The sequence below is a fragment of the Ambystoma mexicanum genome, chromosome 1p (assembly GCF_040938575.1).
Source record: "Ambystoma mexicanum isolate Mex_15411 chromosome 1p, UKY_AmexF1_1, whole genome shotgun sequence".
Taxonomy (NCBI): Eukaryota; Metazoa; Chordata; class Amphibia; order Caudata; family Ambystomatidae; genus Ambystoma; species Ambystoma mexicanum.
Window position 1 is genome coordinate 1280666894 of NC_090921.1, and position 27091 is coordinate 1280693984.

Sequence of the window (27091 nt, forward strand, 5' to 3'; positions counted from 1 at the left end):
GGCACAAGGGGGCGGCATCAGGTATTTGCTACTTTTTCTTGTACCTGTCCCTCTTGGCGGGTGTCATGGCAGGGTTCTTGAGGACAGCAAGCCCCTCGTCCCAGATGTCGTCGAGTAAAGGCACCGCGAGGACCGTCTTCCTCTTAGCCTCTCGTCGTTGGTACAGAAACCCCTCCTTTTTCTGTTCTTCAGGGCAGAGCTGGAAGAGCTCGGATGCTCTGGTTATCATGGCGTGGAAAGAGCCAACCTCGTCAGCTGGGGACGTCCGCGGGGGGGTGACGACGGGATGTCTGCTGTGTCCTCGCCGCCATCGTCGTCCGTCCCCGTCGCCGTATCCGTCGCCGTATCCTCTCCCGGCGAGGGGGATGAGGGGTCCGCCGGCCTCGCGGGCACGAAGGGCGGAGAGGGGTGGCCTCTCCTCCGCTTGTTCGGAGGGTTGCCGGACGGGCCTGGTTCTGGATCCTCCGTCGGGGTCCGTGGTAATCTCGTCCTTATCTCGGTATATAAGGATTGGATTGCCAACAAAATGGCCGCCGAGCTATCCTGGGGCTCGGGCAATGGCTGCGACGGACGGGATGGCCGCTCCACTGGGCCCTGTTCGTCGTCCTCATCGCTATCTTCGATCACGTCAGCAGGGACCGTCCCCTGGGATCGAACCTTCTTGAACCTCTCGTTGAGGCTTATGAACCTTTCTTTGAGGCCCCTCTCGGTCTCCACCAGTTCCTCCTCAGCGGCTGATTCCGAGTCTAACGGCCACCGCCCCCCCCCCTCTTTTTCACCCGGGGATTCACGGGGGTCTTAACGGTGGGCTGGAAAGAGGATTCCCTCCATGGCGGCAGGGATACTCTGGGCCCAGAGGCCGTTTCCATTGGCATAGTCTCAGCCGGCTCCGCCAGGGTCGCAGAGACCACTTCGGTAGAGGCCTTAGCCGGGTGGATCAAGGCCCTCACCACCTTAGGTGCGTCCTGGGCCTTCTTCTGGGTGGAGAGTCAACGCCTTGCTCCCCCTTCGAGATTGACCGGGTCCGTTCTCGGACTTCCTCTTCCCCGAACCAGAGCGCTGGCTCGTGGTCGAACGTGCCGGGGAAGTAGCACCCTGCTTGGCAACCGAAGAGCCCGACCTTTCGGCGCTCTCGGAGCCCGCGGACTCGCAGTGCTTGGCCTTCTGTTGGGTCCCCCGTCGCCGGGGCACCCTCAAAGGACTTAGAAGCCCGCTCAGACTTGTTCTTCGTCTTCTCACTTGCTGTGCCCTTCTCCAGCCAGGTGGCGAGGCGGGAACGACGTTCTTGTTTGGTCCGTTCTGAAAGGTTCTTGCAGAACGCACAGTCCTTCTCCACGTGCGTCTTGTCCCCATGGAGGCAGTAGAGACATCGCGAATGCTCGTCCTCCTTGAAAACGTTATATAATCCGCATCCAGGGCAGTTCCTGAACAGCTTGGATCCGGGCGTCGAGCTCCCTTTGTCCTGGGCCATGTCCGTTGAGATAGGCCGCAGATCTTCCGGAATCCTCCAAGAAGTGTAAACTCGACGAAAACTTCACCCTTGAGGGGCGTAGAAGAATTCCGAAATGGGTCCCCGTTATTGGAAGTAGAAACGGTGGAGCTTGAGGCTCAATTAAACCGAAAAAATGAGAAAATCTCCTGAAAAAACGTGAAAACGCAGTAAAAAACTCGAGAGCTAAACACGAGGACTCCCAACACTTGAGCGTGCGGTAAAAATCTGAGGATGGCTGCCAGAGGCGGGGCTTAGGGAGAGGGCAGTCATTGGCTGGGGGCAGTATGACCCAGAGATCAGTGATTGGTTACTACTAAGAAAGACAGATCAGAAACGAAACTGATACTGATTTTTTCTTTACCGAGGATTCCCAGCCGGACGACAGGGAATATGAGCATGTGAATCCATGCCAGACCCCATGCTGGAGAAATGAATCTGCTAAACATTTTTACACATTCTTTTTTTTTTTAAAAAACACATCAGAAAAGCGTACGGTAATTTTCTAAATGTGACCCCAGAGCTCAGGGGTGGCAACGACATTTATAAGTGAGCCTTTCACGTGTCCAAAATAATCAGTGTGGGTTGGTGTCACGGTTCAACAAATTGCTCTTAAACGTCCACCAGTACTTGGGTAGCGTTTTGTTTGTTTGTTTGTTTTATTTATTTATGTCTGAGTGACCACGTTCAAGCGACACTTGATACACATGAAACAGTGATGAAAATAAAACAAGAATCCAATATGCAAATACATTGTACACCAGCTGCGAAATGCAGCGGCCGCTCTCTATTATCGAGGCTCCCTACATATTTAAAGCTAAAAGAAAACACACACACCTCACCTGGCTGCAGCAGTGACTTCATCCGCTTGGACTGGGCACGCCGAAGCAGTGGTGCACAAAACACAGGGAGCCCCCGCACGGTGCAGTTTAAATTTGCAGTCACAACTACTTCATTTTCATTGGATTTGTTTCTAAGAGGGAACCAGGCAAGTAGGGCACCCGATTTCATGTGATGATTGCACGTTCGCTTTATCTCCCCGACACTGCTGTTCTCATCTCTGACCTAGGGGTCCACAAGGCCAGTGCTAGGGGGTACAAAGGAGGGAGCAAAACGTAGCAGCTGCTACCCCTAATGACCTTCACACAAAGTCCTGTTTAGCGTCTCCCTCAGTTTTGTCTCGTAAGTGGCGCTTTAGCACCAGCTAATGGGGCTACACAGTTGTTCAGAAGTGGAGCGCTCTGCATCTCGCACCCCTTTCATTAGTTTTAAGCACATATGCAGAGCTAAGAAGCAGCAATAAAATGTATTTATAGTTGAAGCTTTAGCGCTAACATTAGTTGCAGCTCCTGGGCAGCATTTTAGTGACAGACAGGTAGATTACACTGAACGGTACCGGTGAGGTAAGTGGGCCCGCGGAGTGCACAGACACTGCATTCCTCTCCCGTCGTGATGCTCCTTCGGCCATGAAGGCCCCCTCCCAGTCTCTCATCCGCTCATCTGGCTGAAAGATTTCCCTCTAGCAAAGACTGAATTGTTGACTTAGCCAGTGATTATTATTGTGACTAATGAATTTCTATTATGTCAAAGGTTTTATCGACTCTTTATCAAAGCCAAAATAAACTTGATAGAACCATTGACTGAACGGGGCGCATTACCTCCCAGAGCTGAAGAACATCTGTGAAGGAGAATTCCCGTTTGAACCAGATCAACAGCCAGCGGAAGACAAAGCACAGGTTGCCTGACTCCTTGGAATCTGAAAGACAAAAAGAGGAGATGCTGTAACACACAGAGAGGGCCACCTCCACACCACGAGTACCCGTTGCCCAACATTGGCGGCGGAATATGGAAACTCAGGGCGCAGCCTATTTGAAGGGGTTGACCATAGCACATTCCCTTAACCTTAAACCCATAGGCGAAGACACTTTATCACCCTTATACCATATACCTCAACGTCTGAAGTGGCATTAGTAACCCCTCTAATCATGGGGTTTGAAAGCAACCACAATATCCTAGAGCTAGTTGGAGATTAACAATACCACCCCTTGTACCATATGCCCTAGAGCTTTATACAGTTGCACCACCCCTACCTCCTGCGTGTTTGAGTTTTAGCAGTTATATGGTGACCATCATCAGATTTAATGCATCAGAATATTCTATTTGAACACAGCAGCCAAGAGTGATATGATATAGGATATGATATGGCATTTATAATGCACCTATACACAAGTGTTTCAAGGTGCGACGAGGCAAGGGGGAACAGAGGGAAGACAGACAACAATCTTACTAGGCCAGGTGACAATGAGATCGCGCAAGTGCAGAGGAGAGGGGAGAGGGAAAAGTGCGAAGGGAAAAGGGAGGGGGCAGTGCAGTACATAGGACAACAGTAACATAAATAAAAAAAACAATAAATAAGGGGTGCAGTCGAGTGGAGGGAAGTGCAGGGGTAAGTGCAGACATCAGATATCAGGTGCTGGTAGGGGGCTAGGGATACAGAAACAGCCCCTGAGTGCAGAGGGTTGCCAGAGGGGCCGTGCAGGTGTGCAACTGGCTGTGAGGGGGGGCCTGGGCCAGAGAACAGAGGGTAGCCAGGTAATAAGTGCAATTTCAGTTTCAGCCAGGAGTTCAGCAGGGGAGAGGAGGAGGAGAAAAAGCAGAACCAAAGAGGAAGGTCGTGAGGTGCTTCCGGAACCGGAGATGGTTCTCCTCAAGTTTCAGAGAGGCAGGGACGCTGTTCCAGAGGGAGGCCCCAGCCGAAGAAAGAGATCTACCACCAACTTGTTGTTTGGAGAAGCGACTGACCCTGAGGGAGTTGGAGGCAGATGAGCAAAGGGCTTGAGAAGGAAGATATTTGAAGGTATTGAGGGGCCCCAGGCCCCAGAAGCCCTTGTGGAAAATGCAGAGGGTTTTTAACTTAATCCTCGCAGCCACTGGAAGCCAGTGCAGCGATTTCAGTCATGGAGAAATACGATCCCTGAGCTTGAGGCCAAGGACAAGTCTCGCAGTCCTGTTTTGGATGAGTTGCAGAAGGCGGAGGATAGGGGCAGGCAGATTTAGAAAGAGGCTGTTCCAGTAGTCCAGCCTAGAGAGAACCAGAGCTCTGGAGACAGTGAGCTTCTGGGGGAAGGAGAGGAAAGGAAGAACACCTCTGAGGAGGTGCAGCTGGTAGTGTGACTTCTTAGAGACATCAGAGATGTGAGGACAGAAGGAGAGTATGGAGTCGAAAATGACCCAGAGGAATTTTAGCCTCACAGGTGGGAATAGGAAGAGGGCCAAGAGACGCCGGCCATAAAGTGACGGGAGCAGGTGTGCCGATTAGGAGAATCTCAGTCTTACTGGCATTAAGGCAGAGATCACTGGCAGCGCACCACTCCTAGATAGCAGACAGACAGAGATGCGAGGAGAAGAGGAGGCTGAAAATGTGCTGTGCCATCCGCAGAACACTGAAAGTTGGGGCAGAGAGCAGCAATGCAGTGGGCAAGAAGTGCCAGGTATTGTTTGAACAGCCATGTAGAGCGGTTAGACCCCTGGGGAATACCAGAGGTAGAGATAGAGATAGAGGAGAGGAAGGACCCAAGTTGGACCTGGGAGGGGTTATCGCAGAGACGGTTGAGCAGGATGGCATGGTTGACCGTGTCAAAGGCAGAAGAGAGATCAAGTAAGATGAGAACACAGGGGTTGTTGGAATCTAGGTTGGTCGAGCAGGTCTTCACGGATGTTCAGGAGAGCAGTTTCCGTGCTTCTGGCAGCTCTGAAACCCAACTGATGATCATGGAGACAATCAACAGATTCAGTGTGGAGATTTAGCTGGGAGATGGCCAGCTTTTCCAAGAGTTTGCTCAGGAAAGGAGTGATGGAGATTGGGCGATAGTTACCCGGGCAGGACGGGTCAGCAGAGGGTTTCTTTAGAAGAGGGTGCACAAGTGAGTGCCTCAAGGGGGAACGGAAGAGTCCAGTGGCAAAGGAGTTGTTGCAGAAGTCGGCCAAAGCAGGAACCAGGGTGTCAATGTGGTCCTTGATGGTTTTAGAGGAACAGGGAAGAACCCGTTTTTTGACAAGACTTTCATAGATCGGACTTGTCTAGAAACCTCGTCTGGGGAGAACAGGTATGATATGTAGTGCATCTAGATCAAGTGGAACAGAGGGATAGAGAATGTGTATGAGGCAGAGAGAGAGAAGGAGTAAGTGTGTGTGTGTGCGCCTTCGCTCTGTGGTAACAGGGCAGTCATATTCAATGCTGGTCTCAGTGCACTGCACTGGCATTGTCCTGTGTACAAGTAGCTGCATGTTTGATGGCTGTCGTGTGGAGAACTGGCTATGCAGTTAAAAGGAATTGGTGTGTTCTACTGGCCATGAGACTAGAAGGCACAATTCTAGGGATTTTGGCATGGGGGGGAGGAACCGGGAAAAAGAAACATATAATTAAGGTTTATGGTGGGCCAATCCCAGTTTCTTGAAGAGCCAATGAGAAAAAACAAAAGAGAAATTCACAAACATTAATATAACAGGGAAACAAGCCGAACTGCACCCAACAGGACAGATGAGAAAGCTGGCGTACCAAGGAAGTCACAGAATGCAGGATCTAAGACTCTCAGCAGGAAGTTGAGCTGGACCAGCTGCCTTTTCATAGCCTCCTGACTCTCTTCAAAGTTTTCATGCTAAAAAGAAGCAAATGTTAGGTCAACAGGCAACCAGGGAAACACTTGAGGTGTGGGATCTCCCATCACAACAGCTAAGGTCACTGAGGAAAGATGATCAATGGCAATCTAGTGGAGAGCAATGACAAGAGTTTAGGAGAACTCTTGAATATGTCCCAACATCCTGAGCCGGGAGAACAGCTCAGAGGCAACGCGTTTGTAATGAAAGCAAGACAACGCAGAACAACACAGGTTTGAATCCCGGGCCCAAGCTTAGAGACTGGCCCCCAGCGTTAAGCGTGTTACAAAATATTAATGAATAAATATAATCACAGGAAAGGCCAGCTGAACTAGAGGATGAGATCACATGCTATTCCAATGTTATAAAGGAGTTTCAGAATCAGCCCTGTAGACATATTCTGAGAGGCTACCATATTATAGTGAAAAGGGAGAGACACTAAAGTTTAGCCAAACAATCTAGGTAGTGTGACTGAGCAGCAAGGAGTAGACTTGGGAGGGTGTGAGACTGGTGAAGGGTTAAGTTAAGCACACACTGGGCACTCTTAATAATACTAGTTGGCCAGAATGCACAAAAAGTTATTTATTTATGCCTTGAACAACTCTTCACAATTAAAAACCACAGGTAAATATCATACTAAACAAACACCACAGTTATAGACACACAATCATTGGAGTGTCTGGTCTGCAGAGCACCAACACTTTACTTTTGAACATAAGTAAAACAATTTTAGCAACTTTAGTGTAGCAAAGGAAGTGAATAAAGGTAAGAACCAAATTAGAGAACTAATATGTAGGAAAGAAAGGAGTTAGAAACACCACACACAGCCGTATAAAATAAGGCACTACACTTTAGCAATCCTTCACTGGCTAGAAAAGGTGGGACCTAGAGTCATAGGTCCCAGTTCAACCCTTTTTAGGTTCTACGAGTCTTAAAAGGAGTATGAAAAAGGGTTGGCAGAGCCAACAGGAAGTTTGTAAGTTATGTTATGTTAAAGGTTATTATACCGGGCACAGTTGCCACTTGTGTGGTTCCTTGGCGCTCTGGCGGCTCTGTAAAGCAAGAGGGGGTGGGAAGGTAGGTTAGTAGGACTTAGCAGGAAAAAGAGCGAGAGAGAGCTGTGATGTTCTGTTGACAGCTTCAGTTCAGTTGACACTGTTCGCTGAGCGTAGCAGTGTTTTTCAGTCGGTAGCTGTCATGTGCTGTTGTGCAAGGCTATATGTGGTTTGTCCACACTTGAAGAAAGCTTCTTAGCAGACCCTCTCCCAAACGAACCACTACAGGGGAAGCCCAGGGCAGGATTTTAGACCAGAACTCTACCGATCGCAGTCAGGCAAGGGAGAAGTAGGGCAAGGACTTTATGCCCATTAAAACCAATGGAGGTGGGAGTAGGAACAGATATGTTTACTCACCCCCTGTACTCAGATTCACTGAAGGATCACTGCTAAGATTCCTGAAATCTCTGGTCCCCCATGTCTTGTGTCTTGGTTCTGTTGAGGGAAGACCAGGGGTCGTGGGTGAAAATGTCGCTTTCGGGGCTGGATTTTAGGTCCAGCTAGTCAGCAATTCTGCGCTCTGGTGAGACGGTTCCTAGGATCGGACACCTGGACGACCCTGTCACAATATCGAAAAAACCACCACATTGACAAAGACCTCAGAGGACACTCAGGACACAATGTAGGTGGGTAGCAGCAATGGCCATTGTGAAGAACTGGGAGAAGTTGATCCTCATGTCACAAAAGAAGAATCTGGTCCTGCTGCCAGGCCCCTCTTTTTACTTGAGAGCTGCAACTGCAGTTGGAGGCTTCTTGTTTCACAATTCGAGGGTCTGAAGTCCAAAGTCCGAACAGTGAGGTAGCTCACAAAGAAGCTGGTCAGCCCACAGAATGGTTTTGGGACCTCTGAATGCTCCCAAGGGTAGGATCCTCAATCAAGGGTCAAGACTGGCTGTTCCCATTGGTCCAGGGTCGAAGCACCAATGAAGGCCTTCAGTAGATCAGCATTGGAGCAGGGCTTCGCCCCAGCAGTTGACAAAATGTGGTGACAAGTAATCAAGAGACTGACCAAGTGGTGCCATGATGATTGCTATAAACATTTATTCAAAAGAAAGCTAAATCTAGCTGTCCTTAACTTTGAGCTTTGTGTGACGCACAAATAAAAATAAGAAAAAACAGTTCTACAGTATCCTCGTGGGGCTAGGAGAATGACTACCTTCTCCTTGTTGGTTCCCCCATGTTCCTTATAGTTTTCAGCAAAACCTGTAATTCCTTTACAGTTGTTTTCACACATGCAACTTTATGTTCTTTATTTTGCCCCCACTGGGACGACAAAGATGCTCCCCGAGTTCCTTTCGACTCTCCAGCGCCACACCTTTGAGGAGCTGGCCTGGGATTTGTAATTCAAAGTGATTCACTACTTTCTTGGTTTCTTCACATTTACAGTCTCAAGTATTCTAGATTCCCCAGATGTTATCAGGTTAATTTCTAAAAGGAAGGACCTGATTCTCAGCTTTTCAAAAGAGAAGACAAAGACAATGTTTTTCTTCTTATTTCAAAAGGGAATGTTGACCCTGTGGATTGAAAGGACTGGACTCTTGACAGGAGTTGGTGTCGACCAATCATAAGCTTGGAATAGCCTTTTGATAGGTTAATTGGGTTTTACTTTGAAGATCAGCATTAGATGATTCTAGGGTCTGTGCAAGAGGGCTTCTTTTTCCCACGTGTTTTAGGATGTTACGTTTGTCAACGGTTGTACTCAATAGTTCCCTCAAGATCTCTGTTCTTGGCAATGATGCTCCAGAAGACTCATGCAAGGGTTTCTGGTCCTTCGGCGGAGTTTGAGAAGATAACCCCTCGAATAATGTTTCGGTGAGTTAGGGAAGGAGTTTTAAAGACAGACTCCATTCACAACCGCAGAGGTGAATGTTACCTCTCTGTTAGTTAACCGTTCTTTATACTTGTTTGCTTAGTTAACAGTTATTCATACTAGCTTGTTGTTGCCTGTTTCTAAGGCTCTCTCTTAGCTTTGCCTCAGCCCCGCTCCCAGACTTTTAACAACTCCCGTTACCTGCTCTTGGAGTCGGGATGCTTCCCTGGTTCTGTCTGAGATCTTATGACGATGCATAGTTTTTCTCTCGTCGAGCGCTTGTTTCCTGGGCCCTGTACTGCTGGTTGTTCTGATGTTGGTAATGGCCTCGACCGTCCCTTCCGTACGGGTCGTTCAGCCTCCACCACTCGTGCCACCACAACCCCATCTCTGTTCTTCAGTTGGGCCGGATCATGGGTGAATGGTACCATGCTTTCCGGGCGTCTCAGAAATAACATAAGTTTGTTTCACCGGGGTGTTATGCTGATTCTACTCTTTCTCAGCCTTACTTTTGCCCACCGGCCACCAGGTTTTCCTTGTGCAACGTTTGGTGTTCTGCCTTTGTGCAGGATGCCTTCTCCACTTTTCACTTCTGCTTCTGCTTCCCTTACCTCCAACCGCAAGTCAGCCTGCGAGACGTTCTTCTGCATTCTCTTGAACCAACACCCTCCATGTCTCTCCCTTAAGCTTCTCGAGTCTTCCTTCTACTTCTACCTCCGCCTTGACCACATTTCGCTTTCCAACTCCATCTTCCTCTCTGTATCTCTCGGTCTCCATCTCTCTTTCGCCGTTGTTTGTTTCTGACGTCTTGATATAGCAGGGTCCGTTTTGGCGTAACATCAGTTCCATTGACAACAGCTCATCAAGCGTTTTTCCTGCTTGACTGTAGCGTTCTCAAGATCCTCCTCATCCCTGTACTAATCATGTTAAAATTGCCTAACCCAGTACAATAATACATGGTTTCTTTTATAAGTCTAGGAAAAAGAGGTTTGGGCGATGTCACTACCTTATGGGGTCGGGAGTTAAAGGTGGCTGTGTCACTGATACGCGTCCTTGTCCCAAGGAGGGGAGTTCCTCTCCATGAGTTCCTCCCACATATTACCACCCCTGGGGGGACTATTGGTTAGCGGCCACACCTCCCTAGCCTCATTGAAAGGGTCTCCCACCCCGGGTAAGAGTGTTAGGGAGTTTTACAAAAGTCCACCTTATGTAGGACTTCAGAAGACTCACACTTGGGACACAGGGCTCCAAATCTTAGTATAGGGCTGAACCACACACGCTTTGTAGGCAGCAATGGCTGAGCAGCCAGGCTCATTTTAGGAGGGAGAAAGGGCTGCATTTGGTACAAAGACCTACACACACAGGCCCAAAGAAACACTGACACTCTAAGGTTAAATACAAATAATGGTATATTTTATATATTCACACTAAGGTAAGCAATTCCCAGAAGGTAAGTACTATAACATTCAATAAGCGCAATAGAAGGACCAATGCAATATTCACAGTAACTAACACACCATTGTATAATTTGACAATGGCAGTATGCAACTCAAAAGGTAAGTAAAATACTTTTATAATAACTGTTCAAGTAAAATAAATGAAACCAACCTAACACACAGTAAGTAAAAACTTTGCAATAATTTCACAGAGGCATAATACTTTAGAAGTCCATCCCTATATAGTTATGAGTATCTCATCGCCAGTTCGGAGGGACAGGTAAGGCACAGCTGTAGAAAATTCAAAGGTTCCAGAGGACGTCTTCAGTAGCAAGTAAGTAAACTCTTTGTTGGGAATAGTGGTCAGGGACTTCAGAGAAGGCTCTGTGTAGGCACATGGTCATTAGGTCTGGGTGAACGTGTATGGGCAAACTACCAAACACAGTAATCAGCACTCCAGCAAGACAGGAGCAGCAAAACAACTCTAGTTAAGTTCTACCAGGAGTCTCACAGTACCTTAGGAGGGAAGACGAGGTTGGAGTATGATGCCTCCATGATGCAGCAGCAGCAGACCCTGTCACCGGATTCTTGGTCAGGCAGACGAAAGAAGGGACACTGGAGTGGATCTCACAGTGAAGAGGCTTCCAGCAAAGGATTCTTCGTGAATCTGTGATTTTTGCGGTCGATTCATCTCGCTTTCTCGGTCCAGCACCCTGGTGAGGGGCTTCAAGGAGTGCAATCTTGCCTCTGGGGGTCCGGAAGGAGTCCACCAAAATTTCAGGAGGGTTCGATCTTCGAAAGAAAGACGATGCAATGACAGTGGTCACAGGTCCCAGGGTATTGGCAGTTTGCAGCCCTGAAGGTCACATCTTATCGTCGGATGGCTCAGAATGCGGGTCATTACAAGACTGATTGGTCCAACCAGTCTAAAGGGGTAAAGCCATCCTCTTTGGAGTTCTCCTGATGCTTGGAGCGAGCAGCAGCGATTACACAGAAGGCATCTCTGGTCATCTGCAAGCGGCTGCGGGCATCTCTCATCTTCTTCCTTACCGATTTGTCTGTTCCAGGGGCCAGCTTCTCTTCAGCCTCAGGATCCATGCCTTTTATGCAGGAACACAGCCATTCAGCAACCATGCACTATTCAAACTACGGTGGTGTAAGGAAACCTTGGTATCAACAGTAAGACGCAAAAAACAAGGGAGGTCCTGGGAGTCCTTCTGCCGGATATTAGTCCTGTTACGAGAGACTTACCAAGAGTCTTTAGCTCACTGTCCTTCACAGAGGAGAAATATCTAAAACATATCAGTCTTTGTCCTGCCCTAGGGCAGTCCATCACTGAATTGCTAAGCAAATCTCCTCTGAACAAGAGTACCAACAGAAACCCCAGACACGTGTTTCAGTCTGGTTGGACCTCATCAGTAGGGTGGAGCTGTGCCTCTCTAAGAATAGTGAGCGAGCCCTAGACAACAGACACAAGTGATCACAGTTCAAGGGTGCTTATTGAACTTCAACTGGGTTTGGAAAAATGCCTATCTAATCCTAAATCTAAAGATGGGAGCAAGCTATGACCATCAAATAATAATGATGCAGTCCTAGTCGAGTCTTGTCAAAATAAAAGGGCCTATACTAATAAACCTATGGCCAATCCTTACTTCTAAATACAAATAGTGTGGGAAACAATGTTATGCAAACGAAAAGTGTTCACGAAATATGTCAGAATATTCAAGCCGCTGGCTTCCCTTCCCCACGTTTTCATCACGGGACAAGGCGGCACACTCAAGCTTAGCACACTCTCTGGCTTCTCTAGCACGAGGATAGAGTTCAGAATCTCAACATCAGGGCCCTCTGTGCCAAAGTCTCTTTGCCTTTCAAAGTCTCTTATTTCAGAGGGCCTTATGCAACACAATAAACGTTAAAGTTCCTTTCTTGTGAGGATTTCACATGTACAACTTCTCTGGTGATTTACTGTTCACCCCGGGTCCCCCTCGCCCGGGCTCAGACCCACTTTAACTGTGTGAATACATCTTAAGCTGCCGACCCTATCTTCCAGATAACAAGGGGGGTCCTGGGAGACTCTCTGCCAGACACGAGTCCTGGGTACAAGAGCCTTGCCCAGAGTCTTTAGCTCACTATCTTTCACAGAGAAGAAATATACCAAACATATCAGTCTTTGTCCTGCCCTGGGACAGTCCAGCACTGAAATGCTAGGCAATTCTCCTCTGAACAAGAGTACCAACAGCAACCCCAGACACGTGTTTCGGTCTGGTTGAACCTCATCAGTAGGGTGTAGCTATGCCTCTCTAAGAATAGTGAGCAAGGGGTCCACGTCTGGATTCCCCTAGTAACTTAGGGTGAGGCCCAAACTTACTTGAAATATGCAGATAACAAGGGGGGTCCTGGGAGACTCTCTGCCAGACATGAGTCCTGGTTACAAGAGCCTATCTTCCAGAGCTCTCTTTTCTCGGGAAGATAGCTCAGGAGCAACGTGCTCACCTTGGAAGCAAGATGACACAGAGCAACACAGGTCTGATCCCGGGGTCCGCGCTTAGAAACCTCTGGGTATTAAGCGTGTTATAAATAACCTTTCATATCAGAAAATAACCCATCATATCTCTTGGCCTTTAGGCATCAAGCTATCAGTTTAGGAGGCTTGACCTCTTGGGGTTTCCTTCTCTGCCCCCCCCGCCAACTCATCCCCCATAAGTCCAGATCAACCTCCCTGGGTTTTACACAGTTTACACACACACACAAGTTCCTTAATAAATGTTCGTTCTTCAAATAAGGGTTCCCCTCGATCAGGCTCAAACCTTCCGCAGTTCCCTTCCCCTAGCTTTCTTTACTTTTTTTATTGGACTTTCCTCCGTCGGGTTCGAGTCCCTCTCTCTGCATCATAAATCAAAGACTTTCGACTGTGCGCAGGATTTTGCTTGACCCGCCACAGGACAACTTCGATTCACAATTTGATGTCAGAGTCAAAAGCTGTTACTCCTTCAGCATCAGCGCCTCCCCAACTCTACCGTTCACCCAGTAGGGTCTGCTGTTAACCTTGTAGCACTGTATGCCATCTTTCTGCTTCTCTGCTGGGCTCGTTTACATAGCCCCTTGGCTTCTAGGCAGTAGTGGTCTCTCGACAAAGGGGCTTTCACTCTCCAGCTGCCTGGATTCAGCCCTCTGGTCTCTCGCTGTCCTTAACCTCCTATTCCTGTGCCCTGGAAGTACAGCTTTCTGTTGTGCACCGCCTTGCTCTTATCTCCTCAGAGGTCTCCCTCAGTCAGCTCAGACACCTCTTTAACTGTTCTCAAAATAAACGTTTTTGGACTTCAAATCCCAGAGTGCATCAGTGTTCAAATGGGATTCCTCCTGAGGTCAGGGTCTCACTGCCAGCCTCTCAAAAGCATGGGTCTTTGAGTCTGACCCAGGGTAGGAGTTTTGGCCTCAAATGCCCCCGGTTTAGCCTTCTAGATGTATAGGTTCCCGCCACACTGCAGCCCCTCTGGTGCTTACAGGCTCAGTGTCCTGAAAGTCCTGTCCACTCCAAGCCTTCCAGGGTTGCTTATGCTCTGGCTCCTTCCTCCCTGTGTGGGACAACAATGTAGGGGGAAAAAAAAAGTGTTCAAGAAATATGTCAGGATAGTTGAGCAGTTGGCTTTCCTTCCCCACGCTTTCAGCACAGTCCTTCCCCACGCTTTCAGCACAGGACTAGGTGGCACGTTTGAGCTTCACACACACTCTGGCTTCTTGGCCATAAGGAAACAGTTCAAAGCATAGGTATCAGCGCCTTCTTCCAAAGTCTCTCTCCCAATGACAGTGCCTTACTGCAGAGGGCCTGACGAAACTAACAAACACCAAAGTTCCTTTCTTATCTGGATTTTCACAGGTTCGCAATTGATCTGCCTTGTTCGGGCTCGGACCTCGGATCCTCCTTGTTCGGATTCAGACCCCTTTGTATCATAAACCAAAGACTTTCGATTGTGTGATGGGTTTTGCATAAACCGTCACATGACCACTTCGATTAACATCAATTCTTATTCTTTATCTTTTACTTTAGTTTATGTCACTTCTTGGCCGCATATGTTACAGAGACTTCGATTGAGCACACTTGTGGTGCTGGACCACCCTGTCACGAATATTGTACCTTCTTTGCTACAGCTCAAACATCCATTAGCTATTAGGCTGTCGTCGCGTCTTTCTTCACACACGTTCAGCAATCTTTATCCCTGCTCTTTGTATACAATGTTGCCGCTTGCAAACTTGCCTTCAACATAGACCGGTCTTGCATTGGTTTCCCCAACTCACCAGCGGTGTTGATCTTTCTTTGATCTTGGAGCCAAGGATGTTTCCATGGCCGCTGCTGCTTCTCTCCTACTCGATCAGTTGTGTAGGAGGGCCCCGGGTATCTCCGACACACAATACAGGATTCTTCAGTCTGGTTTCTTATCTGTATACTCTGAAATCCAAAGGTGTCTAGAAAGTAACAGCTTTCTGCCTGAAAGTTCAAGGATATCCCCCCTCCTTGTACATCCTTCGCCGTTTGCCGTCTTTCTTCCCTCGTTCGGCTGCCGTCTCAAAACTGCTGTTCCTTCATGTGCTTTGCCTCGCTCAGTGTGCTCTCCTGCTCCGCCTTTATCTGTGAGGAAGTTTAATGGAAGTTAGGTGTGAACCCGGCTGGGGTGTGAGTCTGTTTTCACCCAGAGTGTGCTGTCCGTGTGAAAGTGTTTGTGCAGGAAAAGGGGTGGGGTGTAGAGTTACCATATATCCTACTGGGTAGGATGGGGTAAAGGTGCTGCAGGGAAGTGAGGTATACCGTGTCTCGCCATCAGGTGTTCCACTACTACTCCCCGAAGACCCCTCACCCGGGTGATCCTCCTGCACTGGTTCACCCCCAGGGACTGGATCCAAAGGCGATGGCTGTGCCCTAGCCACCTGAGAGAGAGAGACCCACCCGGGACTAGCGGGTAAGAGACCTGGTTTCTTACAGGATCTGCAACATTCAAACTGGCACTGTCTGTCCAATCATGGACAGCTTCCAGTCACCACATATGCCAAGCAACAGACACTCACTGGAATGGATGTGAACTGGGTCCAGACAATTTCAGCCCCCACTCCGGTCACAAGCATGCACTACCACTATGCCTGGGAAATCTGGTGCTTTCCCTGGGAAAGGCCTTACCATGTATGGCAGCAAATCTGGCCCTGTGAGGGCAGGAAGAAGGCCAAAATACAAGATGGCAAAAAGTCAGGAGAAAAACTCCTGGCACTGCAATTTTAGTTTACATGGAACCCTAATAAGCATTACGCGGTAAAATGGAAAAGTGCACCTATTAAAAGAAACATGTTAGAAAAGTATTCACTGCCACCAGCCCATCTTGGACACATCATACAAGTAACCACAAAAATACAAAAACCAAAGTTAAAGGGACAGAAATCCCTACCGCACCTCACTGTAAGGGTGAAGAGTGCAGTGCAAAATAAACAGAGAATTTCACAATGGAGAACAGTGTTCTCCTCCACTGATAACGATAAGGATTAATCAGTGACCCCAAAACAGTTGAATTTAGCAACATAAAGGGAAGTGAAAAGAATTCCCTTACCTCAAAAGTCAGGACAGGTCCAAAACAACAGCAGAAAGTTGGGGGTTCCATATATGTGTGTGTTAGGATGAATTTCCAATATCAACCCTGGGAGAGGATTTGGGGAATCTACCCTATTATGGGGACCTGGGTGACAGTGAGATTTTAGGCAAATCCAATCAAGGTATGTAGCAGAGCTGCAAGGCTTAGCCTTAGGAGGGGTGTATGAGTGGTTGAGGACTATAATGAGCCCACACATAAGTTCACACAAATAATTCTACTTCGACAGGTAACACAATTATTTATTAGGCCTTTAAAATGCACACTAAGCAAATAAAATGTCTTGTCAAATGTTGTAACACCAACACTATAAAACAGATATATACATTCACCCTTAAGCGATATAGAAACGCATTTGAATCAATAACTAGTGCAATATAGTTAAGTACTCACGTGCATCAGAAATAGAAGAGACACTTTAAAGTAACCTTAGAAAAGCTTCCCTAGTTCCTACACAGTCCAACCCTAAGATGGTTTGGGGTCTTGTGCCCAAAAGTTACCAGTTCTAAAGTTTTAATTCACAGGTAGGTTTCGATGTCAGTGGTTATGATTAAAAAAGTAAAAACATTAAAGGTAAGTAAATTCACTCAATCCTGATCTCTAGGATAGGCCTAGGAAGCCTCCACTGACCATAGTCAGGGAAGAGGCACAGGACGTTACGCCCATGTAGCCCTAAGGAGAACAGCGGGGGGGGACAGGAACTTACCCTGCTGATTCCGATATCTCCAGAGATCACTACTGATGCTCTGGAATACATTGAGGACCCAATTGTCTGTGCTTGTTCCCAGTCGGGGAAGGCCCAGAGGTCATAGGTGCAGAGGTCACTTTCGGGCACAGGGATTTAGTTTCGGTCAGTCACTGTGCTTTGGAATCGGTTTCAGACAGCTACAAGCAGAACAGTCAACAAAGAAAAGTTGAAGATTTCTGTGGTACAGAACACCTCAGGACACCTCCATGGAGTGATGAAGATGTGTTGCAATGGGAGTCACCACCATCAGGAGGCGACAGATTATCTTCAATGGACGAACAAAGGATCAGGCCCAGAATGGCTTCCGTTCATACATGAAGGTTGAAAATGCATCTTGATACACAAGTTGAAGATCCTCCTAGTTTCAAGGATGAACCCGAAACGGTGATGGCTGCACTGACGCAGCCCAGGAGAAAACTGGTCAGTCCACTGGTTGGTCCAAGAACACTTCCATAGAATCAGAAGGCACAGATCCTCGAGCAGGAGTTGAGACTGGTTGTTCCCACTGGCCAAGGGGTCAAAGCACCAACCAGGGTCTTGGAGCAGGACTTCAATAGAGTTGGTGCTGGTCAGTTGCAGAGGTTGTTCTCAGGTCGTCAACTGACTGCTGTGGTTAAATCAGAGATAGGAGATAGACCAGAGGACATGCTTTGCAACAAAGTGATTTTATTAAAGGAATGAATGCCGCGTCTGTCCCTAGCTCTAAGCTGAATTCCCTATTCTTCTAAGGAAAAAAATAAACCTTTTCCATACTAATCTCCACTGCCTCTTTTCCTAGCAGTCACCCTTCGCTGAGTCCCATTTCACAGGACGGTTTTTACAGCATTTTACTGCAAATAAAGATAAAGGGTGTGGGGAAAGGTATTAAGGAAGTTGGAGGATCTCCCTGTGCATTTATTTGCATTATAATGCAGTAAAATAATTTGGTGAAAAGGGATTCAGTGAAATCCATGCAAGAAAATAGCACAGAACCTAACAAAAGTATAACAAAGTAAGCTTAAGAAAGAATGACTTATCCCTCTTGTTTGGCTGTTGGTGGTTGGTTAATGTTCTCCCTCACAACCTATGCTTGTTACTGTATTTTAAGTATCTGTTTTTCTTGCGTCTCGATAGAGGTTGCTCTTGGCCCCCACCAAAAAAATGCGGTTAAAGGATAGCAGAATTATGTCTATGAATTGGAATCCCTAATTCCCACTGAACTAATATCCAGCTCTTTTTTAAATATCCAGCTCTTTTTTAAGGTTCCACGATATATTTAAGTGTCCACTTAATTATAGATTGTGTGATGGGAAACATAGGTCCACGCTGCTGCCCAGATCTTAGTCCTGCAAGCAGCTTTGAAAAAGAGTATACAGATAATCCTGCCTCTGTTCCCATGCACCTTCCTCTATTGCACACCATCACTTATGGTAACTTTGGTTAATGCAAGCGTCAACGTTAACGTTGCCAGTAAAAAGTATTTGAGCTCTTATCTTGCCCTTTATCAGGCAACTGGAGTCCAACAACTCCTTACTTGGTTCTTTGCGTTTTTGTATGGTAGATTTCCTTTTAGATTATAAATTCAGGCCTACAAGTACAAGAATGCAAAGAGATAAGAAGGGCTCCATCAGCATAATCTGTGATTATTTTGTTTTAAAAGATTATGCATAATGTACATGCAGCAATAAAAATATATTTTTCTATGCACTGTAAACGTTTTTGCCAGTTTATTGAGTGAAACAATCGGTAAACACGGATTACACATTTTAAAAATGTTGTAAACGCTGGTAAAGTACCACCAGAAATGATAAAACAAACACGGAAAACAGGAAAACCAAATCACTTCTTCATTTTCTTTATCTCTTCTGGGACCCTGTGGCAGCACCCCGTTTTTAAAATCATAGCATACTGCCAGTTTGTAATCCCCAATGTGCAGTTTACACGTTTACTCTCGGTTTTACAACCTCTGCACATTACCAGTGCATTTCAGTTTTCACAGACCACGTATACTTTCAGCTTGACAACACACAAATACCCGAGTTTGTGTAATTCTAGTATTATCGCTATTTGCTCAACCCCAGTATAATCCAATCCACTAGATAACTGCACAGAAGACAGCAAGTGGAGGAAAGCTGAATCCAGTGAAGCTTATTTAGTCTATCAGTTGAAAATAGTGAAAATAAATCAGGAGAAGGAGGCAAGACCAGAGGGATAAAGGCCAGCTTGATACATGGAAAGAGAAAGAAGGACAAAAAGAGACATGTAGTAGAAAGCACCAGAGAGCGTGCCCAGGTCCGCGAGGGTGCCAGAGAGTGTTGGCTATAACTAGTAGTTGATTAGTTGTAAGTGAAATCACATGAGAGTGTATGGGAATGGGAAGGAGATGAGTTGTGGTGAGTGAGAAAGGATTTGCGCAGTGAATAAAATTGGGCGATATCGTTGAGACGTCCGCTCTTGTCTGTGCCATAAAGGTATACATACACATATCTACACCTAACTAAAAGTAAAGAAGGTGGACACGGTCGTTGCTAGTGATTTAGAATATGGGGGCAGAAACTCCCTTGTCACATATTTGTACGAGCTTACCGGGATACGCTGAACGAATGAAGAAATACCACGATCAATGGGTAACAGAATTAAAAGGGGAAGGATTGCCCCAGATTTGGCCTGAGGGGGGGTCTTTTGAAAAAAGCGTTCTAGATATGGTACGAACGTGCATTCGCCTCAAGTATAAGGGCAAACAGTGGCAAAACAGGAAGGAGATCTTAGATCTCTGGAGACTATTTGAGGAAATACCCCCACCCAAAGCTCCGGCACCAAATATTGATCTACCTTCCACCACAGATAACCCATTGATGATTCCAAGAGAGGAGAAGGAACAGCCAAATACAGAACAACCTGTAGAGGTGATTAGTTTGTACCCGATATTACAAAAACCGGCACCCGCAGCAGGGTATAGTGATCCTACTTATGTGCCTCCCCCTACAACTACTACACCCCTAAGACCAACAGCCCCCCCACCATACGAAAGCACTAGAGAGCGTGCCCAGACAAGCACGCGGAGAGGGGACATAGAAAAGCTAACAAGCGATTTAGAATCGAGGCTCTCGATAGCAAAGGATGAACTCTCAAGAATAAAAGACATATGTGAGCGTACAGCAGGCACTCCCACTCGATCAGGACGTGTATCCAGAACATCAAGTGAAAGTAGACAAATTGAGGAAGGATGGAAAAAGGGTGAAATATTGTTTAGAATTGAGGAAGAACCGACAAGAATAATACAGGTGGAAACACCAGAGGGGAGCATCGGTGATGTATCACGGCAGACAGGGATCAGAGAGGACCTGTTATGTGATGTCCGAGGCGAAATAGATGAGAGTGATAGGTTGAGTATGGCAGTAGGAGGGGAAAGCGAGGAGCTGGACGGTGCATGCTCGCTAGGAACAATAGATGATGAGTGGATGGGACGACTAAGGAATAGAGTGGGGAGGATGGCGTCATTGGGGTCAGCGACGACTAAAGTGGGTGAGGGCGCAACGTTAAAAGGAAAATTACAACTTCCACTAATACACAGAGGGGGAGGAAGACCAAACTATATACCCTGGGCCCAGATGGATAAAGCTAATTTGATGAAGTTATTGCCCCCGTTGTCCGGAGGGGCGAGCAAGTGGATATATGCATTCGAGAAACATACTGCCGGCATACCGCTGGCAGTAGGAGATGTGAAAAGCCTACTAGTATCAGCAGTAGGAGATCAAGCAGACAGAGTATGGGTTAAGGCTGGTTTCCCGGCCGTGACATTAGATTGTGACCGTCATGATGGAGCGTCTTTTAATACAGTGCGGGCACGGGTTTGGGATGCGCTGCGGGAGACGTTCCCAGATACTCCAGATTTACAATCAGTAATGCAGTGTACAATGAATGACGGGGAGGATGCTATGGATTACATTCTCCGGGTGCAGGAGATGTGGAGAGCGGAAACGGGCACACCCTGGCACCAATCCACATCTCTATTTTATTTTATCATTAAGAGAGGGCTCCCAAAAGAGGTGCAGAAGGCACTCGATAAAATAGCGGGCGTTGAGGCAAAGGGGTGGCCAGAGATCCAAAGTATAATAGTGCACCATTGTAAAAGGATAAAAGAGAGAGAGAGGGAAGTAGCACAGAAAAGGTTGGCAGACGAGGCAAAGTTGGTACAATCAAAACTGGTGAAGGTTGCAGCAGCGGTAGCAGGGCTCCCACTCATGAGGGAGGGAGACGAAGGGGAGGAGGGGCAGATAGCAATACAAGGGAGAATTGCAGCTAATTGGGCCGGACAAGGCCAGCGACAGTGGAACGAGCAAGAGCAGAACGGAGGTCTAGCGTGGCAAGAGTGGGCCCCACGAGGGGGAAGAGGTGGGTACAGGGGCCGAAGAGGAGGACAAGGGTATGGAGGAATGGGAGGAAATGGGTGGCAGGGTCCTAGAGGTCCACAGGGGAGCTGCTGGAATTGTGGGAGATGGGGACATTACTCAAGGGAGTGCCGAAGCAGACAAAACAACGGGTTTCAGGAGACAGAGCAGTACGGTCACCCCCACCCAGGAAGCCCATACGGCCTCCCCATGGGACAATACCAGCAACCAGAAAATGCAGGACAAAGAAGTAACGCACAACTACACGGACATCAGTACAGAACACAAAACCACCCACAGAGTAATGACAATATACAATACACGCCAGGTAACACTTTCGCCACAGTAGCTAATGGAGCGCCTGCCCCCGCACCTTATAGCGGCGTGTCAGTAGTTTCGGGGAACATTTTTGATCAAGGGGGGGCAATGAGACACCCCGCATAGGACAGCCCACAGAGAGCACTTGCGTGTCCGGTACTATCTACGACCCACAATGCATCAGAGGAACCATTGGTAGGAGCGCAGATAGGAGACAAGCAATTCATATTCATGGTGGATTCGGGAGCGGAAAAATCATGTATTAAAGAGGGCCGGTTCCCGTTATCTAATAAAACTTTAGAGACGCAGGGGTTCTCTGGGGCTGTAATTGAAGTTCCTTACACAGAGGCATTGGATGTGACAGTGGGGGGTAAAACAGTGAAAGCACCCTTACTGTATTATGAACGCTCTCCCATTAATTTGCTGGGGAGGGATCTCTTAAGCAAACTAAATATGACCATATCATTCACAAAAAGTGGTATCGTATGTTCAACACCTGGCATATGTCCCCTCCGCATAATGGCAGTAATACATGGCCACACAATCATGCAGGAGATCAGAGGGTTACCAAGAAACGAGGAGATGTTTATTGAGGGCATGAGAACATTGGCTCTTATAGTACCAGAACTAAAAAGGATGGATTGGAGGATCCCAGCCGAATTCCTTTTCCGCCCCATAGTGAGCCCCGACACAACTCCCGGGTCAGTGCTATCGTTGGATTTACACGCAGTACACGTGTCAGCAAACAGAATATGTGTGATTGGCATTGACATGGAAGGATGCGAGTGGCGGACAGTACTGTGTACAAATGCAAATATCCCACTGCGGGAGCTATCGGACAAGGAGCTATTTTCCGACACTGAGAAAGATGGCGAAATAGTGATGGAACTAGCAATGCCGTGCGACATTGTAGTTACAGCCAGAAAAACTCAAGTTGAATTAATGGCAGTAGTAGGAGCACCACATGCATTTTTTGATGACGACATGAGGTTGGTACCCACTAACATATGGACAAATGGCCCCCATGATGTGGGGTTATTACATGGGGTTCAGCCTGTGGTAATAAAACTGAAACAGGGAGCAATTTTACCCCGGGTAAAACAATATCCATTGTCACGCGAAGCAGAAGAAGGGATCAGAGAGACAATAGATGCACTGCTAGCGCAAGGAATAATAGTGCCCTCAAACTCCCCATGTAACACATGCATTTACCCGATTAAAAAGGCGAAGGGAGGTTCCTGGAGGATGATACAAGATTTGCGCCCACTCAATGATGTGATTAAAAAGGAGTTCCCTTTAGTGCCGAACCCGGCGACAATACTATGCAATATTCCAAAAACAGCGTCCCACTTCACGGTCATTGACTTGAAAAATGCATTTTTCTCGATTCCTTTAGCAGAAGAGAGCAGGTACTTAACAGCGTTTACACTAGGGGGGAGGAGGTTCGAACATTGCAGACTACCACAAGGATATTGCGAGAGCCCAAGCATATTGAACAGGATACTACATGAAGATCTGGGGAACTTGTCTGTAGAAAGCACGGTGATTCAGTACGTTGATGATTTATTGGTTTGTGCACGAACTGAGGAAGAGTGTAGAAAGGATTCAATAACACTCCTGATATTATTGGCCAATAAAGGGTACAAAGTGGACAAGGGTAAGTTACAATACTGCCTGACAGAGGTCTTATATTTGGGGCAGCTGATATCAAAGGATGGCAAGCGGATCATAGCAGACAGGGCACAGGCGATTAGAGCAGTTGGGGAGCCCAAAACAGTAAAAGAGATGCAGAAATTCCTGGGTATGTGCAACTACTGCCGAGCATGGATATTGGATTATGCAGCATACACAAGGCCCTTATTACAGGCACTCAAAGAAGCCCAGCAGGAAAACAAACACATAGAATGGACAGAAGAAATGAACACATCATTTAACTCACTGAAAGAGCTGATATCAAGCGCTCCAGTACTGGCAAATCCAGATTATGGCCGCGAATTCTTCCTATTTTCGCACTGCAAAGGAACACTGATGACAGCAGTGCTGACACAAAAGACATCGTTAGGGCACAAGCCACTGGCTTACTATAGTGGCACTTTAGACGCAGTAATGCAAGGTCATTTCGCGTGCGAGCAATCACTAGCTGCAGCCGCGTTCGCCATTGAAAAAAGTGCCACGATAGTAATGGGCTGTCCTGTGACACTATTTGTGGAACACTCACTCTTTGCAATATTAGAGCGATCAAAGAGCACATTGACAACACAACGCGCCACAGCATATGAAATAATATTGTCCAGTGCAAACATCCATATAGTAAGATGCAAAACCGTGAACCCAGCCACATTCATCACAGAGGCGTGCACCATAGAAGACATGCAGAACCACAACTGTGCAACATACACAGGTGACGAAGGTCAGGACCAGGTGGTTTTTGAGAATGCCCTAAACGAAGGAGAGGTGTATTTCGTGGACGGGTCAGCCTCAATAGACATGGAGACAGGAGAGAAACATGTGGGTATGGCAGTGGTACGATTAGAGGAAGATGAATACGAAACACTAGTGCAACACCGCCTCCCATCACACTATTCAGCCCAAGCAGCCGAACTAATAGCACTAATAGAAGCATTGCATGCAGCTAAGGGATGCGCAGTGACAATATATACAGACTCAGCATACATGACAACAACAGTACACGGAGGGCTGGCACGGTGGGGGCGGAGAGGGTTTCGACGAGCGGATGGAACACCGGTTCAGCATGCAGAATTATTGAAAGAACTGATTGAGGCCCTGCAAGAACCAACGGCAGTGGCCATCGTAAAATGCCAAGCCCACACTACAAATACAGATCTTATATCTTTAGGGAACGCGGCAGCAGACGCCGCCGCCAAAGAAGCTTCATATTTTCAGAAAGGTGAGGTAGGAGAGTACATGTTACACCACACAACAAGCCAAGAGGTCCCCACAGGATACAACATGATGCCCACACAGGAAATAATAGAGCTGCAAGAGGGAGCTAGTGCAGAAGAAAAATTGCTGTGGACTAAGAGGGGATGCAGCAAATCGCCGACAGATTTATTGTGGCGACAAGAAAGCTCAGGAAAAGCCGTGATGCCAGTTACATTGTTAGAAATAGCATTTCAACAACTACACTTTCCCGCACACAATGCAAAACAACACATAATGGCGGAGATACAAGAAGATTGGTTTGCACCTTGCCTCCAGGAACACATCACAAGGCTGGCTCTGGAATGCACGACATGTCAAATTTACAACTCAGGTATGACATTGCGCACACTGAGAGGTACGATACCAAAACCAAATGGCCCATTCAGAGAGCTCCACATTGATTATGTAGACATGGGAGAAAGATGCAATGGGGCTCGTTACATGATTGTGGTTGTATGTCCATTTTCAAGGTGGGTGGAGGCAGGTCCCTGTGCGCGCCCTGATGCGAAGGGCGCCGCGAAGTTCCTAGTACGGGAAGTATTCCCGCGCTGGGGAATTTGCGAAGTCATTGGCTCAGACAACGGCACACATTTTGTTAATGAACTAATCAAAGAAGTCACTACGTTATTGGGGATAAAGCACAAATTATGCTCGATTTATCACCCTCAAAGTAATGGCGTAGTGGAAAAGATGAACGGCCTGTTAAAAAGCAGATTGTCAAAACTGTGTTTTTCCCTTAAAAAGAACTGGATGTACTGCCTACCTTTGGCCCTGTTCGAATTGCGCAATCAGCCAAGTAAAGACCACCATTTGTCCCCGCATGAGATCGTCACGGGAAGGAGAATGCACACAGCGCACTCGCCTCTCCGTGAACGTTCTGATGCACACAGAAGCGCAGCAATATTGGGAGAGGAGTTCACAGAGTACTTGAAAAAACTAACACGGGCAGCGCGCATAATAGCGAAGCAACTCGCCCCCCCCTCTACAAGAGAGGAGGGGAATACAACAGAACGGGTACCACTGCCTGACAAACAATTACAGTTAATGCCAGGTGACTTTATATATGTCAGAAGTTTTGTGCGAAGGTGGAATGCGCCACGTTTCCATGGCCCTTATGAGGTAGTGTTTTGCACGCCCTCAGCAGTAAAGGTGAAGGGCCTAAGATACTGGGTGCATTTGACAGACGTACGCAGAGCCTATAGCGCCGTGGAAGGTGAGGTGCAGGACGAGGCACAGGCAACAGCAGACAGTGGTGTTATGGAGAATGAGTGAAGGTGATTTTGTGTATGTGCAGCGATTGACAATGAATGCAACTGATGACATGGCATTCGTACGGAAAAAGAAAAACCTTTTTTTTTTTTCTCAATTTTAATGTTTTTGTTCTCTCATTTCTTGAAATTTTTCTTTCTTTTGAAGAAGATTTTATATATATTATACAATGATCTAAACGTATTGATTGCAAATACCCTTGTCTGTGGAAACAAACCCTTCCCCTACCCACGTCCATGCGTTATGAAAAAAAAAAAAAAAAAAAAGTTAATAACGTCCGAGAAATGTTTACATGTCTGTACTTAATGCACTTTTGTATCCCAAACAGGAATTACCATGGCATCTAATGGGCAGCCTGCAACTAATAGATTTGTTAGGATTAGAGAAGTGTTGATAGATAGACTTACATATTCATACGAATGCGGATTGTCAATTTGTGTTATTGTATTCTTCCTATCAATATTTTGCCTGGTGACGTATTGGTTTATAGCGTTCATCTCTATCGAGATGACCGAGGGGGGAGGGAGGAGTAACATCACCCGAGCTCCTGAGAGCAATACAACCACAAGTGTAAATATAAAAGAAGGTGATTTTTTAGTATGGGATGGATCACACTTTGTATGGGGTTACTACACTAAACCACCAACTGTCGCCCTGTCAAACTCAAGAGGTATACGAACAGAGATGGAAAACAACACAATGTCCACACCTGAAATGTATAGCAGCCCCACGACCCTCCCCACCCCATTAGAAGAAAGTGATTTGTTGTTTATTGAGGAAGATGGGAATGTTATAACTATGACAGAACCTAAGGAAACATATCAGAAGTTTGACAAGGGGGGTGGGGAGGAGGAAGGGGGGCCCATTTTTTCATTTACCAAAAGCAGACGTAGGAGAAGCAAGGATAGTAGGCGGAGAAGAGAGACAAGCCGGAGGGGGTATGATGAGTACTATGGGTTAGGCTTAGACAAAATGGAAGACCCCCGGCACCCCCACCAAGCAAATAAATGGTATGCTGATATGAGTGCCACAGCAAAACAAACGACAAATGAGAGCTGTTATGTCTGCTCGCTTATTCCCCATGCATCAGGCACACCTAAAGTGTTGTTGCCCAGAGAATTGCCCATTGTAGATGCCCAGTGTCGTCTCCATCTCACGCTATGCCGAATAAAAAACACCTTCCAGGCACACGACGTCACCTTCAAGATTATACAGACGGAAAAAACGTGCTATCCAAAAGCAGCTGGAGTGGTATGTCTCAAAGAACCATTTTTTGCGATACAAGGGACACTATTTTCTGAAAACAAATGGAAAGATGAAGAAGTACTGTGCAAAGCGGAAGCACTGAGAGGTGTCCAACCAGCCAG

General features: G+C 47.0%; 1 protein-coding gene across 4 annotated transcripts in view; it reads right to left on the reverse strand.

The window, feature by feature from the left end:
• Positions 1 to 27091, reverse strand: part of TBC1D17 (TBC1 domain family member 17) — a 743081-nt gene that overhangs the window by 225340 nt on the left and 490650 nt on the right. For all 4 annotated transcript variants that reach the window (XM_069605252.1, XM_069605249.1, XM_069605253.1 and 1 more), the window contains 2 exons: positions 6048 to 6147; positions 3148 to 3245 (listed from right to left, as the gene is read on the reverse strand). In XM_069605252.1, the coding sequence (XP_069461353.1) occupies positions 3148 to 3245; positions 6048 to 6147 (198 nt within the window). The remainder of the gene's footprint in view (positions 1 to 3147; positions 3246 to 6047; positions 6148 to 27091) is intronic.